General features: G+C 45.9%; 1 protein-coding gene across 6 annotated transcripts in view; it reads left to right on the top strand.

Annotated features, from left to right (window-relative positions):
• BRSK1 (BR serine/threonine kinase 1) overlaps positions 1-21,272 on the top strand; it is a 61,949-nt gene that overhangs the window by 20,990 nt on the left and 19,687 nt on the right. For 2 of the 6 annotated variants that reach the window (XM_028702049.2, XM_077917093.1), the window contains 6 exons: positions 4,177-4,271; positions 6,766-6,851; positions 11,581-11,721; positions 13,206-13,322; positions 16,168-16,201; positions 18,342-18,410. In XM_028702049.2, coding sequence (XP_028557882.2) covers positions 4,177-4,271; positions 6,766-6,851; positions 11,581-11,721; positions 13,206-13,322; positions 16,168-16,201; positions 18,342-18,410 — 542 coding nt within the window. The other 4 variants (XM_077917094.1, XM_077917096.1, XM_077917095.1 and 1 more) reach the window with 4 other exon arrangements.

Raw genomic sequence — 21,272 nt, 5'->3', positions numbered from 1 at the left:
GCCTTGTTCACATATAAGGTGGGAGCGAGACCTACGTTTTATGCCATAAAGGAGCACCTGAGGGAGCAGAGAAACCTGTTTCTTCTCCAGCCTTACCTCTCTTGCTTGGCTCTCTTTTGGTACTGGGGCTGGCGGGGGGGGGGGGGGGGGGCGGGGACAACTGCTGTTCAGGGAACAGCTGAAACTCGGTGTTAGACCATCCACTCTGCGTGCAGAAGGGCCCCCAAATATTTATGAATATGGAATTCATGCCAGCAGCATCTCCAGGAAACGCTAGGAATGTCCCCTGCGTCAAACTCTGGAGAGCCTTGGCTAGTGAACATAGATGATACTGAGCTACAGGAGGTGGACCAAGCGTCCGACTCAAATCCTTTCACTCAGCCTGATGTGTTTGCGGGGAGATCAGACGTTGCTGACAATCTGATGGGCATTTTTATTTGTTTGCAGAGTGGTTAGATGACGCCCCACGCTTTCCAGTCACTCTCCTTATGGCAGAAAGTCTGGTCCTTTTGTGGGGAAGTGGGTTAGTTGGCACAAGACCTCCCAGTCAACTCTTAATTGTGCAGCCTGAATTGGCTGGTAGGTAATTGAATTCCACCCAGGAAGAGTGACAGTCTAGAAGTGCCCTTGGTATAAGGCAGCTTTCTATGCCCTTATGCTTAAAAGCAGCAGAGTGTGTCAAGGTAAGGCAGGGAAGCATGATGGAATTTTTGCTCCCTTCTTTCTTTCTGTGTCAGGCATGCAGCCTCCCTCCCTCCTCAATTCCTGCTTGCTTTCTGAAGAGGGCAAGCATGTATTTCACATGCGTTTGCCCAGCACACAAAGTTTGGCCCCAAGATCTAAGACCCTGGGCTGAGAGAAGCAGGGAATGGAGGAAGAGTCTTGCCTTACAATGTTTTGTGCATGCTCCTCTATATTCTGCATGCAGTCCACTCCCAGTGCTGGCTCACGAAGTGGTGTACACACAGTGTTAGCCACAATTCAAGTCTATCCTGTCATTTCTTCTGAAATATTGTATTTGATGCATCCTCCCCCAAAACCAGCTTCAATCCAAACTGAGCTGCATTTCAGGCAGGTAATGGGCACACAGCCTGTGTTTCTATCCAGCCCTATTTGCTAGGTGGGAGAGGGGTGGGTATATAAGTGGCCTTCTGGGGCAGGGGCCATTTGAAACTCACCACCAGTCCTCTTGGCTGGCAGTTAAAATTTTGCTTTCTCCAGAATTACCCATGCGACCATTGGCCTTTATCTCAGGGATCTGCCGATCCCAGGTGAGGTGTCTAAAAAGTCCCTACAAGGCCCGTTATTGACTGAACTTGTTGCTGATGCCAGGCTCAAGCTAAACAGGAGGTACCCCTCAAGCAAGGGACAAAGGTTGTCCAGGATAAATTACCCCTCCTCAAATTCACCATATTCCTTCTCCTGTGGGACAGGGCAGTATGGGCAAAAGTGGAGCAGGATGATGGCAACATTTTTAAATGGGATCCCCTGTAATGATCACTTGTTTATCTCGTATATGCCATCCATTTTATCGAAAGGGACTGCTTTGACACTTGACTTTGAAAAGGGATTTGTCTTGTTTAGAAGGGGAACAAACCGTCCTAACCCAGCCTTCTTCAGCTGTGCTGACTGGGGTTGATGGCAGTCGTAGGATGCCTCCAGACTGTCAATATTTTGCAGAAGGGTTTCAAGCGCCCACCAATAAATTGTTGTCTTTGCATAATTAAAGTGGATTAAAGCACTCTGTTGCCCTAGCACAAGTCCACTTTTAAAAAGTAGCCAACTTTTTGCAGGTAGGAAAGTGACGGGGAAATGTTGAATGAACAAATGACTAATGGGAAGACATATAAACTCTACACAAGCAAATCAGGATGAATGCTCATTGTTGTATAACAATGTCGCCAGTAGATTGGGACAAATGCCTAGTAAAGACTGGATTATAATCTAATCTCCACATAAACTTGGTGCAAGCAAATCAGGGTGAATGCTCAATAAATAAATCATCTGGAAGAATACATAGTCCCAAACATCTGAGGGGAGTCAGGTTGGAAAAAGTTGTACTAACCTTATGGGTTAGGCCAAATTATTGTGAGCTAATAATTTTGATGAGCTAATTTGGAAGGCTGGTATAGCGTATCCTTTGTTAGAGCACAATGGTGGGCTAGATCAGAGCCTGTTATCCAACAGCTTGTGGACTGATTCCAGTCTGTGAAATAATTTTTTAGCAGTTTTAGTAATCTCATTACATTCAATGCCCCTTTCAGACATAAGGTGTATTTTGGAGCCGTAGGCCAGGCAGTGATCTGGGATAATTTTGGGGCAGCTGCTTCTAATTCATAGGATTTATTTGAGAACTCCACTCTTTAGAAGTCCTTACAGTGATTCATCCTTTGCAAGGGCAGGGAATAGGCAGGGAATCTGAATTAATTGGGGATCCATTCATTATGTCTGGGAACCTGAGAAATAGTGACGGTATTCAGTCTCTCTTTTGTGTGGTGAAAGGTACTGTTCTATAGTTGCCATCATGTATAGGGTGCACTGCCAGGCATATTTAATTAAAAATGAGAAAAACAAAAATATCCCCAACTCCTGCAAAATAAGTATTTAGTAGCATAGTCCAGAGTTTATGCTGTCTGTTGAATGTTGAGCTGAAATATAACTGTTGAGTAACAAATGTAACTTTCGCTCTGGAAAAATAATAAAATATTACTATACTGTACAAAATAGAGAGAGAGAGATGATGCAAATGCTACCAGTTCTTTTTAACTGGTGATACCAGGAATTGAACCTGGGATGTCCTGTACGTGAAGCGTGGCTCTGCCACTGAGCTATGGCCCCTTTCTCCATGATCCAGGTGGATTCATTACCCCCCCTCCCCATCCTTAGAATGTACTCACAGTCAGAGTGCCTGATGGGCAGAGAAAGGTCCAGCTCTGTTTCCTGCAAGGGCAACTGACTCTCTATGAGCTTCTGCTGAAACCTACTACTCTTTGAGAAAGCAGCATAATGAACATGGTCCCATCCATGTGAATTGGGAGCACAATGTCTTCCAAAGTATTCTTGAAACACATTGCCACCAGAATTTAAGCATTTCCTTGCAAATCAGCAACAGATATTGTGACACACTCCCTGCCATCAGGGGAAGCACTGATTTCCTTTGGATAAGATCGCAGAAGAGTTTGGCTGTAATCCTATATGGCATTTGCCTGGAAGTAAGCACGGGTGGTGCTGTGGTGTAAACCACTGAGCCTTGGGCTTGCCGATTGGAAGGTCGGCGGTTTGAATCCCCGCGATGGGGTGAGTTCCCATTGCTCGGTCCCAGCTCCTGCCCACCTAGCAGTTCGAAAGCATGCCAAAAAGCACAAGTAAATAAATAGGTACTGCTCCGACGGGAAGGTAAATGGCGTTTCCGTGCGCTGCTCTGGTTCTCCAGAAGTGGCTTAGTCATGCTGACCACGTGACCCAGAAAAACTGTCTGCAGACAAATGCCGGCTCCCTGAGCGCCGTAACCCCAGAGTCGTTTGCGACTGGACTTAACTGTCAGGGGTCCTTTACCTATACCTTTTAAGCCCCGTTGAACACAGTGAGGCTTACTTTGAGGCAGACAGACCTAGGATCCTACTTTGAGGATTGTGGCATAAAGCTCTCTTCCTAATATTTACATTGTTTGCAAATGTGCTGGGAGATCAGAGGTGTAAACAAAGCTCACTGCGTTCAGTAAGTGTGCACAGAAAGTGTGCCTTAGGTCCCTCTGTCACGTCCGTATGTGCAAGCCTCTAGTCATGTCATCAATCACTCCAAAGTACTAAAAAAAAAAAAGGTAAAGGACCACCCCGTTGCAGCCCTTAAGCTGCCTACGGTGTATGATCAAAATAACCCGATACACTGTACAAGAGGTGGGGAGTACGTGACTCTCCAGATGTTGCTGAACTACAACTCCCATCAGCCTCAGCAAACATGGCCAGTGGGCAGGGATGATGGAAACTGTAGTCCAGCAACACCTTGAGGGCTACAGGTTCCCCCCCCTGCTCTGCACAGAGGAAGTATATTTTGCACCTTTAAAGGGGATACATTTGGTGGGAAGGAAATTTGACTTATATCATCATTAACCTTCGCATTGTTACGATATGCTGCATTGTGACAGATCTTCTTTGGCGCTTCTTTTCGTTTCCGTAGGTCTGGTGAAGCTGGGCGTACACTGCATCACAGGGCAGAAAGTGGCGATTAAGATTGTGAACCGGGAAAAGCTTTCAGAGTCAGTACTGATGAAGGTGAGCATGTGGGTTTGTTTGTTGGGAATGGTGTAAGGGCAGCGAAAAATGAAAATGGAAGCAGGTGGAGATGAATGTGCAAACCAGAGAGATACATAAATATAAAATACCTGCTGAGTCTCAGTCTCTGGCCCTGCACTTCATCTTTACATTAATTTCAACCCAGGTTGCCTTGCCAGATGTGGTCAGACACATTCACAGCCTACACAGCATGGCTTGGAATGAATTTACTAGCAGGTACCTCACTGCAGAGAGAAGTGCAAAACACTATCAGACCCTCGCCAAAAGCAGGAAGAAGATGCAGAAACTAGTAAAAAAATGCCGGGCTTGTTTGTTGTTTGTTTGATTTGGATGTCATCAGAGTGGTACCTCCTGTTGAAGGATTGACCCTCTAAATTCCTTGGCTGAAAATGAGAATTGAGAAAGCGCAGAAAATAAAGCAAGATTAAAAATGGGCGAGCTCACGCGGTTCCCGTATTCCAGACTTATATTACCAGATGTCACATGATACAGAAGGCCTGCCTTGTTTCTGGACCAGCGTCCTTTGCAAGGTTTAGCATGAGCCAATGGCATCGCCAGCCTTCATCAGTATACTAGGCCTCAGTCCAGGACTTTGACTTAGTCCACATGGCAGCAGTTTAATCACATGGTGCGGATCAGCTTAGTTGGAGCATTTCCCCCTCGCGCTGGTGTGATTTCTCCCCCCCTTTCCTGAAGTTTGTGCTGACATGGAGAAAATCCCTGAATGATGAGCTGCTCCACATGCCATGTGATATTAGCTATGCTATGGAGCAGTTTTGAGCAGTTTTTCTGTGGAGGCTGTAACATGTAAAGAACACACACAAAAACCCCTGTCCATTTGTCAGACCGTGGGAGAAAAGGAGCTTGAAGCTTTGAAACGAACAGTGAAGATGTTTCTCAGTATGCCCTCACTTGCCACTCGCCAAAGCCAGAACGAAACGTTCAGCAGCTGACACAATCCTGTGTCCCCTTCTGATATACCAGGTGGGGTGGGGAGGGGAGGCTTTGCACACGCGGAGGCATATGCAAGATTGGAAGTGCCGTGTTTGGCAACATCAGGTGGTGCCCCAGCAGAGGCAGGCTGGCAAGCTGGAGACAGACAGGCTAGGAGCCGAAATCTGGAGGTAAAAATGGGGCACCAGGTGGTCTCCCTCTGCAAGACATTGCCAGACTGAAATAAATCAGCAGGTCTGCAAGCCTTTGGGCTGTTTCAATTGACCTATTTATGGAGCATTTGCCTTGATTTGCTTGCACAAAGTTTATGTGGAGTTATATTATAATCTGGCATTTATTCTGATTTGGTTGTGGAGAGGTTACATGACAATGAGCATTCATTCTGACTTGCTTGTGGGGTGTTTATACTTCCCATGAATCATTTGTTCATTCTACACTTATAAACACCTTTCTGCATCATTTCGCTAACTGCAAAGAGGCTGATTATTTTTTAAGTGGATTTGTTGCACCAGGGTGACAGAGCTCTTTGATTGCACGAACGTAAATTTCCCAATTTAGGTTTGGGGTCACGAAGAGTCGGACATGACTAAACGACTAAACAACAATAAATTTCCCAACATGTTTGACTTCCTCCTGCAAATACAATCTATAGGCACCTTAAATATCCCTCAGTAGCATCAGGTTGGCCCAGCAGCAGCATCTGACTTCCTAGGCTTGAAGGATCATAGGCTGTCATGGCAAACTCCTGGCTGGAGGGGCCTGTACTTATTTATTTATTCAATTCAATATACCGCCCTTTATCAAAAGGTCTTGGGGTGGTGTTCTCTTAGACTAGCAGCCTTGGTGGCTGTGTGAGCCACTGCCTGGTTTAAAGGACTCCTGGGTCAATATTTGTAGTGCTGAACATCAAAAGTTGTAGAATCCATGCCATAAATTTAAGGCACATTGCTTCCCCTCCCAAAAGAAATACTGGGAACTGTAGTTCACCCCTCACAGAGTTACAACTCCCAGCACCCCTACGGTTGCTATATTTCAAAAAGAAAAAACCAGACAAACCCCAAAGTTGTGGAGCTTCCCCCCCCCCATGCCTAAAAAACAAAATTTTTCGATTGACTTGCCTAAGATCCAGGACAAAGCTCCGCCTTCTGGAAATTCCCCCCGGATGTCAATTCTGCCTATGTGCTTTAAATGTGCATATGATGTGGATATAACCCACAGTTCCTGACAGAGCTTTAGACATAGCCAACCTGGCTTGTCTTTCTACTTTCTATTGAGTCACATCCACCACTGTCGATTTTTTATTTTGTTTGATTGAGACCTCCTCCAGCTGGCTGGAAACCCACTCCAGGCATCTTGCACAAATAATACCTCATAAATTATTTCAAACTCTCTTCTTTCACAGAGAACCCAGGAGGAAGCTCCTCTTCTGTAGATCCTAGGACATGGGCAGTGCTCAAAAGAGTTTGTTCTTTACCCCCTGTATATAACCACACATGCATTCTCTCCTTCTTCCTTCTAGGTGGAGCGGGAAATTGCCATTCTGAAGCTGATTGAACACCCCCATGTGCTCAAACTCCATGATGTCTACGAGAACAAAAAATATTTGTAGGTATTTATTTGCAGATGGCCTCCCTCTCCCCCCCCAGCCCCCCCATGTTCACATGTCCCCATCAGAGTGGAGCAGAGCTTCCTATGAGCAAGTCACTTCATAGCTTGAATGGGGGTGGGGGGTGGGTAGTGTACTTTGTTTGTTGATATATCTGCTGAGGATCCACTTTCCAGGACAAATTCTGGGGATCCCTTCTAGTCAGGGTTGTAGCCACAGGGGATCCTGGTCCACCTCAGGGATATGCTAAACTTCTTCCCTGAACATTCTGCTTCCTTAAAAGCAAAACAAAGCATGCTAAATCTGCAATCCTAACCACACCTAATCTGGGAGTAAGCCTGGTTGATTTAGATGGGCCTTACTCCCAGGTAAGTGGGGTAGCGGTGGTGGCTGCTGCTGCTGTTATTATCATTATTTTCCCCAGTGCTTTTTTCTGGGTGGGTGGGTGCAGAGGGATGCATACCCCTAAAACATGGGGGGGCAAACTAAGGCCTGGGGGCTGGATCCGGCCCAATCGCCTTCTAAATCCGGCCTGCAGATGGTCCAGGAATCAGCGTGTTTTTACATGAGTAGAATGTGTCCTTTTATTTAAAATGCACCTCTGGGTTATTTGTGGGGCATAGGAATTCGTTCATTTTCCCCCTTCAAAATAGAGGCCGCCGCCCCCCCCCCCACAAGGTTTGAGGGACAGTGGACCGGCCCTCTGCGAAAAAAGTTTGCTGACCCCTGCCCTAAACATTTTATGAATCTAAGTTTTGCCTCATTGAGGGGGCAGCATTTCAATATGAGTAGGAAATTGAGAGTACCACTAAACATTTTTTTTTAAGGAAAAAAGCACTGGTTTCCCCCCAAATAATCCTGGGAACTGTAGAGTACCCCCCTCACATAACTACAGCTCCCAGCACCCTCATCAAACTATGGTTCCCAGGAATCTTTGGGAGAAGTCACATATTTTAAATGTGTTTGCATGCTTAGCCTCCTTCCCTTTTACCTGTGGAGAGATGAGGAAAAAGCATGCTGGCAGGGTTATACTGAATTGCTCCCTAGAGGCCATGTTAACGTTGAACAACTTAGAAAACAAACAGTTACGACCTTCCACGACTCTCTCTTAATAAAAAAAGCAGCCACAAGAGGTCCTGAGCAGGATTGGGGCATTGGTGCAGGGAAGGGAACTTAATTCTTTGACCTTGTGCTGCTTCCTTGCCAAAAATCCCCTCCATAATAGCATCTTCAGGGACAAATAGCAGCTTTTTTCATTGTTGTTAAGAAAGGGGGCTGCTGGGCCTTAATCACTTCTTAAAAGGAGCGTGCTTAATATAATAATGCGAAGTCTGACCCTGAGAAGTAATTTTAAACGTGGTTAGGCGGCTGGCGTCTATGTTTCTGGCTGTTCTGCAATGATTTCCCCTCCCTTGCTGCAACTGCGTTTCTGGCTTTGGGCCTACTTTGGTGCGCTCGCCAGGCCATACATATGGCTTCTGGAAGCCAGGATGCCAACATGTGATAAATAATAGCCTGTGTGGTTGTGGAGCCGGTTCATGCTTCTGTCATGCTCAGAGCTGATCTCCTCCTTTCTCTGCGCTCAAACCCAAAGCACCGCCAGTCCTCTCCCCCCTTCACACCTCCACAAAACCCACTGCTCCCTTTTGCACAGACGCATTGCTGGCAGCTAGGTGCTTCTTTTTCTCCATTCGGATTTGAAGCTGGTTCAGGGGGGTGGAAAGCCACATCGAAACGGCATCGTTTGCTAAGAAACGACAAGGCAGGTGCTGGATAGGCGTGGGTTTGTGTTTCATGTTGTGTGTACACACGGCGGGAGCCACAGGCTGAGCAAACCGACTATTTTTGTGTGTGTTTAGTGCGACAGAAATATTAGCTGCCGAAACATTTATTTGCGGAGATCAGGTGAGAGTAGACGCCTGGTTTCTGCGTGTCAAGTCTGCTGTTAAAGGCAGAGGGACGGGATCCGTAAAATAACACGTTTTTTAAAAAAGAAAAGTGTTTGGCGATCCCATCTGCTTCTGAAATTCTTGGCACCGTGGGGTGGTTTCCTAGGTAGGAGATAGCTGTGTTGATGCATGCGTGTGAAGATCGCCAGAGCGGCAGAGCCTCTGTGAACATGTGTGTGTGTGGTGTGTGTGTGTGTGGTGTGCGAGAGGGCCGTCCAGAATACCAGGCGGTGCCAGACAACTGGCAATCCCCACACATAAGCTCTCTTTGTCATCCTCCTCCCGCTGACACAATGGGAGGAGGTGTTTGTGTGAGTGAGAGAGAGAAAGAGGTTGGAGGAAGAGGCTGCTGCCTTGAGGAAATAATTTTGCATTGTAAAACCATTTGAAATGAAATTCAAAATCTTTCCTCCGGGCAGCTTCTTCCTCCAACCCCTTTGTGTCTTACCTATAGGTAGGGTATTTTCCGTTAGGGAAAATAGACCTCAGTGCCTGGGGCCTACGAAACTCCCAAGGGCCTATGGAAAAGTTTGAGGCCTACAAAAAATCCAATTAAAGCAGGTTGTTTGGTTTAGCAGTTTATGAAATCATTCCTCGACATACAGGTATATTACGTCTTAAGTAAATGTAAATTAAATATTAACTTTGAGGCTGCTTTTGCTGGCAAAATCACAGGTGTCTTTAATTTTTTATTTTTTTATTTTTTTGCAAAAGCTCATTCTCAATGGAGAGTAGTGCAAGCAAAGAGAGCCTTGCAGTGTTCTCTTGTTTATAGAGATTATGGGACCTATATAACATAACTTGGTCTGTGTTGGAGGGCTACAGTTATGAGAGTGCTTGGGGCCTGCAACTACTTTAATCTGTGCCTGAATAAGAGGTCTCCTTTATTGGCAAAAACTATTTTGTGTGTGTGAAGTGGGGAAAGAGTAAAGAAACTTCCAAGCTCTCTCAAGATAGATTTTTGGTTGTTGTTTTTTTAAATCACTTCTGTCCAGTGTACCCTTAGGCTTCCCCGTTACAACCTTTGAGAATTAGGTTGACGTGGACTTGAAATGTACTGTAATTTACTTGGTATGGAGACAGGAGGTATAATAATAAATCTATGGCCTTTTAAATTGTGGGGGGTATTGTTTTTGTTATTAATTTTTGTGTTTTTATATTGTATACTGCCTTGTGATCCTCAGGTGAACGGTGTTATAGAAATATTAATAACAATAGCAATATTAGTGGTGGTGGTGCAGGGCAATCTTGAATGCATCTACTCAGGACTGAGTTCCAACATAATGCTAAAACGTGGTTTGTTTTAATCATGTTCAACAAACTGTAAGTTGCCTCACAGACGGCCAAACAAACCATAGCTTGTTTCTCCAGAGCTTGGTTTGTTTTCCAGCTGCTTTTCTATACAATGCCTTTGGAGCTTGGTGTGGATCTGGGACGGGGTGGCCAAACAAAGTCCAATTAAGAAGGCTGGACATAACAGCAAACCATAGTTTTAAAAAGCCACGATTCCAAAAGTCAACCATAAACTATGGTTTCACATGGTTAGTCTGACGGGCCAGGTTGATATGTTCAGAGAAACCTTAGTTAGGCTAAACAATCCATGGTTTGGCATACTGTGCAAACCAGGTCATTGAACTGATGGGACTTTATTGCTGAATAATTATGCCTAGGAGCGCCATATGATGTAAAATTGGGAGTGAGAACCATTGAACACTGCGGGGACTTACTTCCAAGCAGAAATGCCTAGGTTCATGCTGTTGCAAACTATTGTAATGTCCTGAGAGCCAAAGACCACTTTAGACATCGCGTGGAAAGCACTTATAATAATAATAACAATAATAACAATTTACTGCCCATCTGGCTGCTCCCAACAGAATATTAAAAACACAATAAAACATCAAACATTAAAAGCTTCCCTAAGACAGCCTGCAGATGTCTTCTAAAAGTCAGATAGTTGTTTATTTCCTTGACATCTGATGGGAAAGCCCTCTGCCTGGTTCCCTGTAACTTCACTTCTCACAGTGAGGGAACCGCCAGAAGGCCCTCGGAGCTGGACCTCAGTGTCCGGGCTGAATGGCACTTATATGTTTAATATATGGCATGCTTAATGTATTGTCAACAGTCCTGTGTGAGATTGCTCACATGTGTATTTAGCTGCATGTGGTGTTGTTTACAGTATGCCGGCTGGGAACCTGGGGCTGGTTACACTTTCCTCAGTGCAGATGCAACTAAGCAAAGTGTGAAGCCGCTGCTACCACCCATGACTTGTACATTGCCCAGTTTTTATTTCAGAGAAGTGCTTTCCATGAGGCAATTTTGTCATGTTTGCAACAGCTGTGGCTTCTCTCTTTTGGGTTCTACAGCTACAACAGCTGGTGTCTGCACAGTGTTTTGGGATTGCATAACAGCCGGTAATTCATCTTACCCAAAAGTGACTTGAAGAGACATGGAACTGCTCATCCTTGTTCTTTCTATAGCAGGGATGGGCAACCTATCGCCATCTTGATGTTGGCACTCCAACTCCCATCAGCCGCAGCCGGCGTTGCCAAAGGTCTGGGGTGATGTGAGTTGTAGTCCAACAACATCTGGAAGGCACCAGGTTTCCCATCCACCTTCTGTGGCAAAGCATTTAGCTTCCTTTTCTCCCAGCCTGCTTTGCAGTTGCTCCAGCTTAGAAGGAATTCGGTGAGGTTGTTCTCCACAGGGGGCCCGATGGATTCTCATGACCTCTTTCCCGATTTTCCCTGCTTCTCGGTCCCTCTGCCTGCTTCCGCGTCAGATACCTTGTCTTGGAACATGTCTCAGGAGGGGAACTCTTTGACTACTTGGTGAAGAAGGGACGCCTCACACCCAAGGAAGCCAGGAAGTTTTTCCGACAAATTGTCTCAGCTTTGGATTTCTGCCATAGCTATTCTATATGGTGAGTATCTTCCCTCTTCTCCTCGGCTGCTCATTGCCTGTTGCTGTTATCACATATTGCTAAGTAGCTCTTTTTTTCCCCAGCAGGAAAGGGGGAAAATGATTTTTCTTATGGTTTATTTTTCTTCTGCTGCCATAGCATTTTGTTCCCTTGGTATTGTGTAAGTATTGATTGTGTTGTATTCTGTCTATGATGCTTTATTTCAAAGTCCTCATTTTGTAAGCCACTTTGAGCTATCAAAATAATAGCTTACCTGTCTATTTATTTAATCATCATCATAACCATCATGCTGTCCCATCCCTGAGTCGCTGAGACTGTGTTTGGATCTTCCACTACCTTATGGACCACTGAAATGTGCTTTGTGGCTGTACAACCAGAGTGAGGAACCTCTTTCAGTCTAAGGACCACATTGCCTTGTGGGCAACTTTTCTGGGGGCCCTGTGCCGGTTGTGGTTGAGGCTAAAGGCAAAAGTGGGTGGAGCATTGGCTGTGACTCCAGTCTTAGCCTTTGTCCAGTAGGTTATGTCCCAGCTGTTCAAAAGCCAGAGGTTTCTCTCTCTGCCTACACTTCTCTCTCCGTCTTTCCTCCAAGGCAAACAAGAGGCATTAGCAAAGCTCAAGGAGCTTGTGAAAAAGGCATGAAGCAGAGGCCAGTGATGGGTATAGCCTGGAAAGGGGGGTGGGGTTTTGAGAGAGTCCTAGGGGTCAGATAGTGAGGCCTGAAGGGCCTTATGTTTCTCTTCCCTTCTGCACAGCCCAACCAGACCAAGGAAAAGCCATTACCTACTCTGTTCCGCATATTGAGCTGCTGTTCAGGGGTGCAAAGACAGTGACAAGTTGGCAACTCTCGTCGCAACAATTGTAGGCTTAGGTTGATTGAAATTTGCAGCTTCAGTTTCAGAGTCACTGAGGAGAGGCTGAAGTGAGCAAAGTACAAAAAATCTCTGGCCACTTCAGGAGCTCTTGACTTACTTTGCCCTGATCTTAGTATGCAGGACAGTTTCTGTAGTAGGGTGACATGGTGAATTGTGAATAACCCAGGAGAGTCAGCAAGGAGGGCTAGCTGAAACACCCTGCTGTTCATTGTGTGTTTTGGATGATTTCTCAGGGTAGCAACTCTGGGATAGCTACTTCGTATTCTGATCAAGCAAGCAAGCAAGCAAGCAAGCAAGCAAGCAAGCAAGCAAGCCCCAATGCCATTTCCATAGCCATGGCAACTAGAAACTTGTTCCTGTTTCAAAAAGAAAGCTTGGGTTCTCTGAAATCCAGCACATTCCCTGGCCACTGGGCCACAGGTCCGATTCAGCACCTGTGTTTAAAAAACCTGTTCAAGGGGCGGGGAAAAGCAAGTCCATTCTGATCGCATTTCCTTCACTGGGATAATCCCAGATGTAGCTACTTGACTGCAAGGGATGTTTCGCGTGCAAGTGCCTTTTGTGTCTCCCGCTGACCAGTCTCCGTTCATTTTGTTTGGACCTCCCCAGCCACCGAGACTTGAAGCCGGAGAACTTGTTGCTGGATGAGAAGAACAATATCCGGATTGCAGATTTCGGCATGGCCTCCCTGCAGGTCGGAGATAGCCTGCTGGAAACAAGTTGTGGGTGAGCCAACCTCTACATGTGGAGGGCTGATTGGAGGGTTTGCACACAACACCACGAAAGAGACGAGGATGAGGATGAGGAGTCAGGCATCAGTTGATCCTTGTTTGGCAGGAACACCAAAAGCACCGCAGGTGTTTCCTGCAGGGAATACCATAAAACGTGAAGTGGGAAGGAAGCACATGTCTGCAAACCCAGAGAAGCTGGTGCATGTCTTTTTAAGAAATGTGCTTCCTTTTCACACATGACGGGGTTCACTGGAGTATCCAGAAATCAGAAACATCTGCTGTATAGTATGTGAATCACCCCTGCAGAGGGGGGGATTTTGGGGGGATTTGCCAGCCCTATAATAGAGTGGCACAAGGGGCTCATCCAAGGAATGACATGAGCTATGCCACCTTGGCTGTGTTGCCATAGGTCGACCCTCCCACCTATCCCTGCGCTGTGCTCTTATACCCTTCCCAGGGAACGGAGGTATAGTAATTCACCACTTTGTCTGGCCCACACCACCACAGCTCTCCCTTGCTCCACCCCCTGCTCTGGGATTCCCAAACCCGATTGGTAGCCCTACCAGTCACTCTCCCATTAAGGCCGCCAATCTGGAAAAGGAAAAAAAAAATGCTAGCAAAAAGAAGACAGATGTGGGCTCTGGTTTTTCACACTGCAGCTTCTCAAGTTCAGCACTGTCCAAACTGAACGTAACGTCAGTCACACAATTCGTAATTTTGTGAATTGTTTTTTTTTTTTTTAAAGGAAATAGCCACTGTGTGCTTGCCTTCCCACCCCCGATTCAGGTCGGGACTGTGGTGTCAGGGGAGCGGGGCTTTAACACTGTGCCCTGACCCTGTTCCAGTTCTGATCAGCCCTCGCACCTCTCTGGCTTCTATTTGGTGACAATGGCAACATCTCTTTTGGGACAAATAGCAGCTGTGGGAAAGCCTGATCCAGATGGGGACTGTGGTTAAGGCCCCACTGCCTTCATGTCACGGTCTAAATCTGAATTTACTTCCCCCAGCTGAAATATGCTTTGTTTTGTTGTTTTTTAAAATCACGTAACTACTGATAGCATGAATAATACCACGATTGGTTTTTTGGCCCGAAAGTGAACTCCGCTTGCCAGCTCTTTAGCCTCAAAGCTGGGACATATTTCGTTCTGGGAGGAAGTGGAGGAAATGCTTTGAGATTGCCTAGTTGCAGCCACATGACTGCACATCCTTTATAAAATTTGCAGTTGTTTTTTGAATGTTTATAATCTGTATTTTATTTGAATTATTATTTTTTTCTAAGTTGCTTTTTCCTTTTTTGTAAGCTGCTGTAAATGCCAGTGTGATGTATAGGCAGACCCCCCTCCCCAAGAAAACCACCCTCTCACATTTAAAACAGATAAATAATGAACACCCAAAGCACTTCCACCATCACAGCATCAACAGCATGCATTCAAAGCACATTTAGCACACATTTAAAGCACACCTATGGCTACATACCTGCCATAATTTTAAAATACATGACCTCCTCCAGAGAATCCTGGGAACTGTTCCTTACCCTTCACAGAGCAACAATTCCTAGCACTCTTAACAAACTACAGTTCCCAGGATTCTTTGGGGGCGAGCTGTGTGCTTTAAATGAGCATTAAATGTATGGTGTCAATGTGATGACACTCCCCAGAAGAAAATGGAGGGCAGTGCCAAGGAAGGCTGAGGAGTTGTTCCATGAAGAGGAGGTTAAGGGGTGATATGATAGCCATGTTCAAATATATAAAAGGATGTCACATAGAGGAGGGAGAAAGGTTGTTTTCTGCTGCTCCAGAGAAGCGGACATGGAGCAATGGATCCAAACTACAAGAAAGAAGATTCCACCTAAACATTAGGAAGAACTTCCTGACAGTAAGAGCTGTTCGACAGTGGAATTTGCTGCCAAGGAGTGTGGTGGAATCTCCTTCTTTGGAGGTCTTTAAGCAGAGGCTTGACAACCATATGTCAGGAGTGCTCTGATGGTGTTTCCTGCTTGGCAGGGGGTTGGACTCGATGGCCCTTGTGGTCTCTTCCAACTCTATGATTCTATGATTCTATGATTCTATGATTCTATGTGTGCTAGTTCACGTGCTTTAAATGTATACTAGGGAGATGCGTGTGACACTGTGGTCTAAACCACTGAGCCTTTAGGGCTTGCTGATCAGAAGGTCGGCGGTTCAAATCCCCGCGACAGGGTGAGCTCCTGTTGCTCTGTCCCAGCTCCTGCCAACCTAGCAGTTCGAAAGCGTGCCAGTGCAAGTAGATAAATAGGTACCGCTGCAGCGGGAAGGTAAACAGCATTTCTGTGCACTCTGGTTTCCGTCACTGTGTCCTGTTGCGCCAGAAGCGGTTTAGTCATGCTGGCCACGTGACCCGGAAAGCTGTCTGTGGACAAACGCCAGTTCCCTCGGCCTGAAAGCAAGATGAGCTTCGCAACCCCACAGTCGCCTTTGACTGGACTTAACCGTCCAGGGGTCCTTTACCTTTACCTTACCAAATGTGTGCTAAATGCGCTTTAAATGTATGTGCAGGCTCCTTCTCTGCCTCAGTCTCTCTTCTTGCCTCCTCATGGCCAGCCTCCTGGACTTGGCAACTGAAACCTCCCAGCACTTGTGGGACAAGAATGAACAGGGGGGGCATTTTCCCCCCACAAATACATCTTAGGTTTTGGGGGCAGTGTGCTTGTGGGTGGGTGGGTGGGTGGGAAGAAGTCCCGCAGGTTCCTCTTCACATGCCTGTTTGAACCCGAGGCCCTGGGGGGGTCTGCTTTCTCCTGCGTTTCACTCTTCCTCTGTCTCTCTGTCTTTCTCTTTTCTGCCCCCAATGCTGGGCTGCAGTTCTCCTCACTATGCATGTCCTGAGGTGATCAAGGTAAGGACTCAGGCCTAGTGCCCACCCCCCTCCCCTGCCTTGATGGCATCGCCTTCCCTTCCCTCTTGCCCGTGGATCAAACCAGGGGGTCCGTCAAGCCTGGCCCCGGGCTTCACTTGGGTTGGGTTCCCAGTCGTATGTCATCATCTTCTTCCCATTTGCCATGGAATAAGCCCCATGGATCTGGGTGGGGCTGATTTCTGAGTAGACATGTATAGGATTGAACGGTTGGTTGCTTAATTCGTTAAAACAAGAAAGTGGAGAGCAGTTTTGGTTGACTTAAAAGGAGACTCTGTTGAATCAGTCAACGGATTTCAGAAGTGGGTCGAATTCAAACCAAACTAGTTGCGCTTACATTCCATTTAAATAAATGTGAAAAGGTATCAGTGATTGACTTAACACCCATTGATTCCAGTGGGACTTATGGGCAACTAAATCACAGTACAATCCTATGTTTGTCAACTCAGAGGTTAAGTTCCATCAAGTTGAATGGGAGCTATTCACAGGTTATAGCAGGGACGGGGGTCAAATGTGGCCCTCCAGGCCTCTCTGCCTGGCCCTCAGGGCTCTCCCCAGGCCACAGTCCATCCAGAGCCACAGCCTTCATCAGACATGATCCACACCTTCCTCAAGTGTTTTTGCCTGACTGGAATTTGTCCTTGGGCTCTGGTCATGCTTCTTGTTTGTCTGGATGGAGGGTAGGGAGGTGGGTGTGGAAAATAGCCTTCTGCAGAAAGGCAAATTTCACATGTCTCGGTCTGCCCACTTTTGCCTCTGGCCCTGCCCAGCCCTGGCATGTGGCCCCCAGAAGGTCGCCAAGAAGGAAAGGCGATCCTCGGGTTGGAAAAAAGGTATATAGGATTGCAGCCTTTGCCTGGACCCAGTTCAATTTTTCTTCCTATAAGGAAGTAACAAGCTGCAGATAGCAAGCTGCATTTTAAAAGAGACACCCCTTCCTATGTGTGAAAGGTCATGTATCCAGGATGGTGCCTGGTGCGATTCAGGCTTGTGTAATTTAATAACGGAGTAAAGTATGCCATTTTGTAGAACGATTCCCCCCACTTATATCCACATTTGTGTAGATTTAAGTGATTAATTAATTGATTAATCAACTACAATTCATATGATAAATGTACCTTTCCTTTTTTAACTTGGCGACTGCTCTAATTATATGTGGGGTTGGACAGGGGAAGGTGTTTTTGGAGGAGACTGGTAGTTGCTTGTCTCTCATCCCTCACACCCTTTATGACTGGGAAGGGGAACCTGCGACCTGCCTCCAGACACGGTTGGACTCCAACTCCCATCAGCCCCATCCAGCTGACCAGGGCTGATGGGATCTGTAGTCCCACAATAGAGGTCCATAGGTTCCCCATCCCTGCTTTAGTAAGGCCTTGCTCTGTACAATATGGTAGCTTCTTCAGAAAAACTTCAACTCTCTTAAAGCACCATAATCCTCATTCCAGAGCCGCTAGATCTGAAATTTAAATTCAGTGACCTGGAGGATATCTGCTGAATTCCTTCCCCCAGCACCACCCACTTGTGAACAGTGGCAGATGGTTTGGGGGGGGGGCAGAGTCGCCCTCCTGGTGCAGCTCACCTGGACAAGGCTGGGTCAGGGCGGCTGCAAGGTCAGGGCTGCAGAGAGACACTGGTGGGAGTGCCCGATTGGCTCTGCCGGCGTGTCATTCACACAGCCCAGCTGTGCCACCAGCTCATGCCAGCCCTGTCTGCATAAGCTGCAGCAAAGCCAATGTTGAGAGGGTGGCTCTGCTCCACTGCAGCAGCCACTACTGCTTGTGGAAGATATTGGGGAAGGGGAACATCAACCGGTCCTGGAAGATGGGGAAATTTTGATCCCTTCTTGATGGCCATAGACTGGAGCCAGGAGACAATAGAGCTTGCTGAGTAATGGACCAAGCGAGGGCAGGAGGAGTTGGGGCAGGTGGCGAGAGACAAGGTTCTCTCATCCTTGTAGAGATATACCCCCTTCCCGCCTGTTCTTAACACTTGGGCGAGCCTTCCACTCTCCACTCTGATTTCTTTATTGTCTGTCATTCATTCCCAGCCAAGCTTTCTCTGTCCTTCCCCTGCCCTCCCGAGTTGCCAACCCCACCAAATCTCTCTGCTCTTCGCTCCTTAGGGGGAGAAATACGATGGACGTCGCGCTGACATGTGGAGTTGCGGAGTCATCCTCTTTGCCCTGCTGGTGGTAAGGCTGCTCCCCAGTAAATTGCCGGGCTATTTAACACCCCCCGCCACCCCCCACCATGTTGTCCACGCTGTGGCAAAGGTGTTCCAAGGTTGCTCAGAGCAACCTATGTCCAATGCTGGTCCTACTCAGAGCAGACCTGTTGAAACTGATGGACATGATGGACTGAAGTTCACTGATGTGAATACCTCCAGGTATTGTTGGACTTCATCTCCCATCAGTCCCAGCTGGCACGACCGATGGTCAGAGATGATGGGAGTTATAGTCCAACAACATCCGGAAAGCCACAGGTCTCCCATCTCTGAGTTGCATGTGTTTTATTTATTTGCAAACACATTTCTGTGCTGCCACATCACAAAGTATCAGAATGGAGCACAACACTGAAACATAAAACAACCATTGAAAACAATAGAGGTGACCATTAGCTAATCCAAAAAATAAAAATGAAATGGTTACAAAGGCCTGCCAGTGTAAAAAGATCTTCAAGATCTACAAGTCAAAAGCAAGGGTGCCTGAAGAACCTCTCCTGGAAGGGACAGGTGGCAATAAGTGCCCAACATCTAGAACTCGAATTTACAAAATAACAGAACAGGAAATCGAAAGAGCCATTCAGAATATGCAACTAGGCAAATCTCCGGGCCCAGATGGACTTACCTCCAAATACTACAAGACACTGAAGGAATATCTGATCCATCCATTAATGGAGGTATGCAATCAAATTATGGAAGGGAAGGGAGCACCAGATTCGTGGAAAGAGGCATTCATCACGTTGATACCAAAATTGGAATCTGAAAAGACTCAACTTAAGAACTATCGCCCCATCTCACTCCTAAATGTGGATTATAAAATTTTTACTGACATTTTGGCAAACAGACTGAAAAAAGTTTTAAGCGAAGTAATTCATAAAGATCAAGCAGGCTTTCTCCCCGGCAGGCATTTGTCTGATAATACTAGAAACATCGTCGATGTTTTGGAACTACTACAGACAAATCTAAATACAAAAGCAGCGTTGATATTCATCGACGCGGAGAAGGCCTTTGACAACATATCTTGGAAATTTATGAAGAAAAATTTAGAAGGGATGGGAGTGGGAAGGGCGTTTCAAAATGGTATTGAAGCAATCTATTCAGAACAAAAAGCTAAATTGATAGTAAATAACGTGGTGTCAGAAGAGTTCAAAATTGAAAAAGGAACACGACAGGGGTGCCCCCTATCACCCTTGCTATTTATCTCGGTCCTGGAGGTTTTGCTGAATTTGATTAGAAGGGACCAGCAGGTAGAAGGAATACAGGTCGGAGGAAAACAATATAAATTGAAGGCCTTCGCGGACGATTTGGTATTGACATTACAGGAGCCAGTGTCTAGCACAAAAAGAGCCTTGGAATTAATATCTGAGTTTGGTCGGGTGGCGGGATTCAAGTTAAATAAACAAAAAACCAAGGTTTTGGCAAAAAACTTGACACCTTCAGAAATAGATGGGTTTCAGAAGGAAACTGAATTAAATGTGGTTAAAAAGGTGAAATACCTGGGGGTTAATCTGACTGGGAAAAATTTGAACTTGTTCAAAGACAATTATGAAAAGTGTTGGTCTGAAATTAAGAAAGATTTAGATACTTGGTCAAGATTGAAACTTTCCTTGTTGGGAAGAATTGCAGCAGTTAAGATGAATGTATTGCCAAGAATGCTGTTTTTGTTTCAGGCCCTCCAGATCGTGGACAGAGTGGAATGTTTTGGAAAGTGGCAGAGGGACATTATGAAGTTTGTCTGGCAGGGCAAAAAGCCCCGAATAAAATTCAAAATATTAACTGATGCAAAGGAAAGAGGGGGATTTGCCCTGCCGGACCTAAGGCTGTATTATGAAGCTGCATCCTTCTGCTGGATGAAAGACTGGTTTCTGTTAGAAAACACTGATGTCCTAGATCTGGAAGGGTTTAACAATGCTTTTGGGTGGCATGCATATTTGTGGTACGACAAGGTAAAGCTTCACAAGCTATTTAAAAACCATATTGTAAGGAAATCTCTGTTTAATGTCTGGATTAAATACAAGGACTTATTCGAAAACAAGACTCCGAGGTGGCTATCACCGATGGAGGCTAAGGCCATAAAAATACTCAATATGGGGGGTGGCTGGGCAAAATATTGCGAAATAATAGAAAAAGTAGGTGACACTTGGAGGCTGCAGAGTTTTGAAAAATTGAAAGGAAAGGTGCGAGACTGGTTTCATTATGCCCAAATTCTAGAGATCTTTAAAAAAGATAAAAAAATTGGCTTCCAGGTGGAAAAATCAAAATTAGAGTCAGAACTACTTGAACCTAAGACGAAAGTGCTTTCAAGAATGTACAACTTGTTGCTTAAATGGAACACTCAAGATGAGTTAGTTAAATCAGCCATGATAAAATGGGCACAAGATATTGGATACAACATTATGTTTGAAGACTGGGAAAGGTTATGGACCACCGGTATGAAATTTACGGCATGTAGTGCCTTAAAAGAAAACATTATGAAAATGATGTACAGGTGGTACATGACCCCAGTCAAACTTGCAAAGATATACCATTTGTCCGATAATAAATGTTGGAAATGCAAAGAGGCTGAAGGAACGTTCTTTCACCTCTGGTGGACATGCCCGAGGGTGAGGGCCTTTTGGGAAATGATTTACAACGAATTGAAAAAGGTATTTAGGTATACCTTTCAGAAGAAACCAGAGGCCTTCCTCCTGGGCATTGTGGGCCAGAGAGTGTTAAAGAAAGATAGAACTTTCTTTTTATATGCAACTACAGCAGCAAGAATCCTCTTAGCTAAATACTGGAAGGCACAGGAGTTACCCACACTGGAAGAGTGGCATACGCAACTGATGGACTA

Source organism: Podarcis muralis, chromosome 13, assembly GCF_964188315.1.
Source record: "Podarcis muralis chromosome 13, rPodMur119.hap1.1, whole genome shotgun sequence".
In the NCBI taxonomy this organism is placed as follows: domain Eukaryota; kingdom Metazoa; phylum Chordata; class Lepidosauria; order Squamata; family Lacertidae; genus Podarcis; species Podarcis muralis.
Note: the sequence above shows the minus strand (reverse complement) of the source record. Positions and strands in the feature narration are given on the sequence as shown.